The sequence below is a fragment of the Eptatretus burgeri genome, chromosome 9, assembly GCF_056783735.1.
Source record: "Eptatretus burgeri isolate ZD-2024b chromosome 9, Ebu_testis_v1, whole genome shotgun sequence".
NCBI lineage: Eukaryota > Metazoa > Chordata > Myxini > Myxiniformes > Myxinidae > Eptatretus > Eptatretus burgeri.
The window spans coordinates 64716307-64723363 of record NC_140969.1 but is presented as its reverse complement, the minus strand read 5'-3'; the positions used below and the strand labels follow the sequence as shown (position 1 = coordinate 64723363).

The 7057-nt window shown below is 40.7% G+C and overlaps 1 protein-coding gene across 2 annotated transcripts in view; it reads right to left on the bottom strand.

The window, feature by feature from the left end:
* The window catches only part of TCF25 (TCF25 ribosome quality control complex subunit), a 51283-nt gene that overhangs the window by 7873 nt on the left and 36353 nt on the right, over positions 1-7057 (bottom strand). For both annotated transcript variants that reach the window (XM_085895409.1, XM_085895410.1), the window contains exons 12-14: positions 6349-6508; positions 6155-6242; positions 1-21 (exon numbers count right to left, since the gene is read on the bottom strand). The exon at positions 1-21 is cut by the window's left edge and continues 138 nt beyond it. In XM_085895409.1, the coding sequence (XP_085751535.1) occupies positions 1-21; positions 6155-6242; positions 6349-6508 (269 nt within the window). The remainder of the gene's footprint in view (positions 22-6154; positions 6243-6348; positions 6509-7057) is intronic.

The window sequence follows — 7057 nt, the reverse complement described above, 5'->3', positions numbered from 1 at the left end:
TCAGCGAGTGCAGGTAAAGTCCTTCGCTCAGAAACAGGTAGCCAGAGCAAGCATTAGTGTCATCATTTATGATATGGCTCACACAGAATAACAAGAGAGAATGCAAAATTGTGGTCACATAATTGATCACTTTTACTGAAGGATTTATGTATGGGCATTAATCGTGTCTGCAAATCCTCATAATTATAATAGCCATTCCAATGTTGCTGCTACGAAGCAAAATATGCAAGTTGAATGCAATGCTGCGATTGTCAAATACAATTTACTACACCAAGCATAGACGGGCCTCAACAAACCAAGGAACTTTGCTTTTCTTAAATCGCCTTTGCTTTCTGTTTCTCATGATCATGAAAGAAATGCAATGTTCAAGATCCTGATGCTATAAACTTTACCCAAAAATAAATTCTTCCCTTATAATTTATTGGAATTTGCATTTAATGCTTAATGGTGCTCTCATTTTTCCTTACAAGGATGAATTGAAAATAGAATGTTCATGGTTTTTGAAATTAAGAGTTTAATTTGTCTTTAATGCTGCTTTTTTATTGCATGTCATTGTGCCTCCACAACCCCTGGGATGCCAATCAAGTCGCCTTATCAAAACCACTGCAAACTTAAAAGCACAGTAAGTCAATGATTTACGGCGTTTCGATGGTAGCACATTATTGGGTGCCTTGGACGTTGCAACTTGAGGGGTGGGTGAGGAGTTACCCTTCCACCAGGCACGATCAGGGTTGGTGTGGGTACCCCAGTACTCGATTTAAGTCATGCTAGTCCAATAACGTCATTCGAAATTTTTACGTACAGTGTACTTCCATTCATCAGATACTTGGGGTGCGTATTGTTGTGAATAAACTGCATAATAAATGCTTTCATATCCTTTGTTCTCTCTCCACGTTTACTTATTAGCCTCGCCAGAGGAGAGGGTATTGCATTTGCATCCGTTTGTCCACACAGAACTTTAGTATTTTTCTCCGCAACCGCTTGTCGGATCGAGACGAAATTTTCACCATCGGAGCGACTAATTGTATTTGGCAATTCCATGCCAAATAGACTATTATTACTGGAATTCTTTGTTATTGTATTTGGCAATTCCATGCCAAATACATTGTTTTTACTCAAATTCTTTATTATTATTATTATTATTATTATTATTGTATTTGGCAATTCCATGCCAAATACTCTATTATTACTGGAATTCTTTGTTATTGTATTTGGCAATTCCATGCCAAATACATTGTTTTTACTCAAATTCTTTATTATTATTATTATTATTATTATTATTATTATTATTATTGTATTTGGCAATTCCATGCCAAATACTCTATTATTACTGGAATTCTTTATTATTGTATTTGGCAATTCCATGCCAAATACACTATTATTACAGGAATTCTTTATTATTATTATTATTATTATTATTATTATTTTCTTTTCGTCACACATCCATTGCCCTAAAACTCCTCCTAGGGCTTTTGTCTAGGAGCACTAACAGTAATGTCTTTGAAATGGGCTGCATTCAAGGAAATGCAGTGTCAACCTTTGACCTTGAAATTCTCAAGGTTAAGGTCAAGGTCACACAAAAGGTCAAAAACACATTTTGCCCCATATCTTCGCCCCACGGAAAGATACAGGTTAGCTGCTGACATTTTCTGAAAGGACGCAACAGGCCCTACAAAAAACCTCACAACAAAAAAGTTGTATGACCTATGTTTTCTGAGATCGGTAGGGGTCAAAGTTCATGACGTTGGTCAAAAACACATTTTGCCCCATATCTTCGCCCCACGGAAAGATACAGGTTAGCCGCTGACATTTTCCGATAGGTCATAACAGGGCCTACAAAAAATCTTATTTGACCAAAGTTGTGTGACCTATATCTTCTGAGATCGTAGGCGTCAAAGTTCATGATGTTGCCAAATACGTATTCGCTGCAAGCGAATGCAGCCCTCTAGTTATTCTGTATTTTCGTCACATCCATTGCCCTAAAACTCCTCCTAGGGATTTTGTCTAGGAGCACAAACAATTACATCTTTGAAATGGGACCATCTCAAGGAAGTGCAGCATCAACTTTTGACCTTGAAATTCTCAAGGTTAAGGTCAAGGTCACACAAAAGGTCAAAAACACATTTTGCCCCATATCTTCGCCCCACGGAAAGATATAGGTTAGCCGCTGACATTTTCTGATAGGTCACAACAGGGCCTACAAAAAGGCTCACTTGACCAAAGTTGTTTGACCTACATCTTCTGAGATCGGTCGGGGTCAAAGTTCATGACGTTGGTCAAAAACACATTATGCCACATATCTTCGCCCCACGGAAAGATACAGGTTAGCCGCTGACATTTTGTGATAGGTCACAACAGGGCCTACAAAAAATCTTATTTGACCAAAGTTGTGTGACCTATATCTTCCGAGATTGTAGGCGTCAAAATTCATGACGTTGCCAAATACGTATTCGCTGCAAGCGAATGCAGCCCTCTAGTTTAGAATGTTTTATGATAATCATGACGTCATAGGTCACGTGGTGTGGCAGCCATGTTGGAAAAAAAGGAAAAACTTTGGACCTCTATCTCCAAAACCACTCCACGGAAAAAATTTAAACTTGGCACGTCAAGTACTCCTCATGGGGAATAAGTGATTTTTTTTAACATCACGGTTGCCTTCATTATGACATCATAATTGCATACATAGAATGCTGCATCTGATCAGTATGAAAAATTTTTGAGGGTCATCCAGGGATAAATTGGTTCACAGGAAAAAATAAAAATAAAAAAAATTTAAAAATGAACTACATCATTGGTCACGTGGTTCAGCAGCCACAATGCGTTTTTTTTTGTTTGTTTCTTTCTTTTTAAACCTTCAAAAATCTTCTCTGAAACAGCTGAACAGGTCAAGGTGAAACTTCACACATACGTTTCCCAAGCCTTGTGGATACAGGGTATTCACAAATAATTGATCGGTCCCATGGTCTGGCAGCCATATTGGATTGAGCTAAAATCTTAAATTAAAAAAAAAAATGCTCTTTAACCGCTTCATCGATCGACATGAAACTTCACAATTATGATCTAGTAGTGATGGGGAATGTAGGGGTTTTTTTAAATTTCAATATGATCAGACGCATAGTCTGGCAGCCAGAATTATTTAATTTTTTGATGTGGGTTCTTTTTTATTTTCTTTTTTTGAGTATGAATTACTTGGCTGCACCTGGATGGGTTTGAAGGTAGAGGAATAGCAGTTGAAACCCAAATCCTATCCAGGTTCCTTCTGATGACTTCATCTTGGCTTTTTGCTTGTTCAGGTTCCTTCTTATTACTGCAATGCAGGACTGCACCTATTTGCTCTTCCATTTGATTTGAATTTAATTTATTTTAATCTCATTCTGAATTCAATCGAATAATAATATTTTTTAAAACATCATGGGTCAGGGTCAAGTGTCCGATCAATCAAAGTGGGAAGTCTTGTTACTCGTTCATCATTGCCAGCAGTCATCAAGTGGCAGTTATAGTTATATCTATTATTCATTACGTAACACACCAGTACAGAAACACCACACAAAACAAGTCCTGGCGAGGGGTCTGCAATCTCTGATTGCTCCTTTTCTTGTTAAATATGCACATGGAGTCACTTGGTCTCTGAGTGATTCGAGTTGCACTGATCGCAAACGGTTTTACTTAGTCATCATCCATTAAAAAGGACAGATTGGGATTGGGATGATTGAGGTCTCCATGGAAAGAACTCCGCATCTGGAATGGAGTTCCGCAAGGTTCAGTCTTCGTGCTCCTGATGTTCAACGTGTACACATCAGATCTCCCCGAGACAACAGGTACTTAACTTGCTAACGTTGATGACCTAGCGATCCTGCATATGAGCAAGTCGAGGCCACTCTCAGCCGAGATGTTGCTTCTATTGACTGCTACGACAACCAATGGTGCCTACGTCTCAATGTTCAGAAGTCAGTCTTGTCTGTTTTCCACCTTCAGAACAGTAACACAGACAAGCAGCTAGAAGTCCAGCTCAATAACATCTGGCTTCCCTTCATGCATGCTCTTACCTACCTTGGTGTACAAATGGACCGGTCCCTGACCTTCAGGCAGCATGCAGAGAAGGTAGCAAGGAAAACAGCTGCTCGAGTTAACCTTATCCGGAGATGAGCTGGCTATCACTGGGCAAAGAAGGAGAAGAAGAAGTAGTAGTAGTAGTAGTAGTAGCAGTATCACAAGAAGAGATTTATCAGCATCAAATGACAATTTGCAAGCCTTTTATCTCTTCCAGATGTTGTCAAAATGGTCATTTGTTTTGAAATAAATCGAAAAGATGGAAGGTCATGATTGGGATCCCGAAGGAGCCAGATGTGGTCAGGATGGCAAGTCGGACAACACGATTCACAATATGTCAAAGCTTCTAGCATCCCCTTATTAGAGTATGTGTGAGACCCCCATGTTACGAAATTGAAAGATTGATGCTGGGACAGTGTTGGAATGTATTTTGTTTCCATAGGAATTCTCTAGGTCGATGGCTGCACGTCATTACAGGACAGCCACAGCTTTGAAACATTTTCCAGCAACCCAATCATCATGATTTATCCAGCCGAGATAATGGAAATTGCTTTTTAACTGAAGATTCAGCGATTGAAGTTTTTCAATGGTGAACCCATGATACATCCACTGTGATAAAGAAACCTTACTTTCTACATTTTCAATCTGTTGGAGACCTGGAAGGAGCAAGAATTCTAGAATAAACACCAAACAAGCATTTAGGAAACTGGACACAACAGCAGATTTACCAAAAGCATATCTATGAGAAGTCAGCATGGATTGGAGGAAGGGGGGGGGGGGTTCAGGGGAGGAAAGGGAGGGGGGTTCAGGGGAGGTAACTTTCAACGTTTTACCAACACACTAACACAGCAGAAACTGCAGATTTCATATGCTGATGAAAAACTCATTCCATATAACAATAAGTACATACCCTAATTACTTGCGGTCCACTACTAGTTTGTTAAGTGTTTGTGGATAATCCGTGAAATGCGTTCGTTTTTAGCTCACCTGGACTTCAGTCAAGTGAGTTTATACAATCGAGCAGTGTCTGTAGGTGAGTGAGTGAGTGAGTGAGTGAGTGAGTGTCAGTCAGTGAGTCAGTAAACACTTCAGTCATTATTGCTTGAACCAAGCACACAATTTTGATGAAACTTGGCCACAAGCTTCATATCTGATGCCAAATGAAGGTGTATTGACCGCATCAAAATCTGTGCTCATTAAGTGGATCAAAGTCTGTGCTCATTAAGGGGATCAAAATCTGTGCCCATTAAGGGGATAAAAATCTGCGCTCATTAAGGGGATCAAAATTTGCGCTCATTAAGGGGATCAAAATCTGCGCTCATTAAGGGGATCAAAATCTGCGCTCATTAAGGGGATCAAAATCTGCGCTCATTAAGGGGATAAACATCTGCGCTCATTAAGGGGATAAAAATCTGCGCTCATTAAGGGGATAAAAATCTGCACGGGAATGAAAGCTGGAAGAGATGAATATTATACAATGCATTTAACGGGCACAATTATTGCAACCTAGTGGGGTCGTCCAGAAAAATTTTTGGCCAAAGTCTTTCATGAACTCGTTAGCCAGGCCTGATCTTCAACTGAAGGTGGTAAGAATTTTGCCAGAGTGCCGGTGACAACTTGCTTACTCTTCACAAAAACATATTTAATGTCCACCAGCTAATGACAGCGGAGGGGCCAACCAGCTTATCGTCCACCCGAGGAACGACACTTCATGATGTTACAAGTCTGTAGAAGAGCAAACTGATAGATAATTATCGTTGGGTCGGCAGAGCGAAACACCAAGGTTTATTTCCGTCCCATCCGCCAGACAAAAAAAAACTATGTTATCAGTTTTACAGCCTTTTGCAAACATGTGGCTCAACAAGCCAATGTTGCCCATCTCACTTTTCACTTTTTCCACTTCTTAAACTGCTCCCTCTTCTTCCCAATCATCATTGACACCCCCCCCCATTCTCTTCACACATTCCCCGACTGAAAAGCCACTCATCTTTACTCAAGTTTGCATCAGTACCAACTCAAGCTGATGAGCACAAAGTGACACAATCCGAACTACATAGACATTGTCCTTTAACACTGGTTCAGATTGCTGGCACAGGAAGTGTACCGTGCAGCTGCTGCTCTTCCAAAGTAAGAGTGCTTCAGGACTTCCCCATCCGCCTGCACACCGCAAGCATCCAACAGGAGCAGCAGCACTGAAAGAGGAACAACATCACAAAAATGATATCCTATCAACATCATACAAGACTCTTCAACAAGAGGTGGCTTTGGTTACTTGACACAAAATTCTAGTTATACCACCTGTGGGGAAAGCGAGAAGAGCGTGCTGCAGGAGCATCGTCGCTTGTTGCCGATGTGCTGTGGCACGATCTTCTGCTATCCCTTTCTGTTTGCTCAGCTGCCAGTGTGCCAGGGGCACTGAGAAGGCAAAATTTGGCAGCTGCGATAGGTTTCTGCTGTCCTGATGCAAGAAAGAATATGCACACCTCAAAATATTGGCAATGAATCCATTTTATTTTTAAAACATTGGAATAATATTAAGGATAACCATTGATCTGTCACACTGATTCGAGTTGTTCTTGCTTGGGAAATACAATTCTTCTACTTCTTCTTTCACAGCCACAATTACTCCCACTTGTTCTGGGGTTGATCGAGGGAAGTTTTTGGCTCAAGTCTTTCATGAACTGGCTGGCCAGGCCTGACGTTCGATTAAGCAGTTAGGACCGGATTTTGAAATTTGCTCATGGTGTCGGCGATAGCTCGCCTACTATTTGCGAAGGAAAATGTGGGATGTTTAACATTCACCAACTAATGCCGGCAGTTGGGACGACAATTCACCCGATCTGTGAAACACCGGGATGACAGTTTCTAGCTGGATCGGGATTCAAACCCAGGCGACACAGCTTGGAGGCGAGTGTGCACACCTCAAGGCCATCCTGCCAGCCCTGCTGGGAAATACATTTATTATCTCGAAAATAAATGGCAAGAGACCATCATTAAATAATTATCG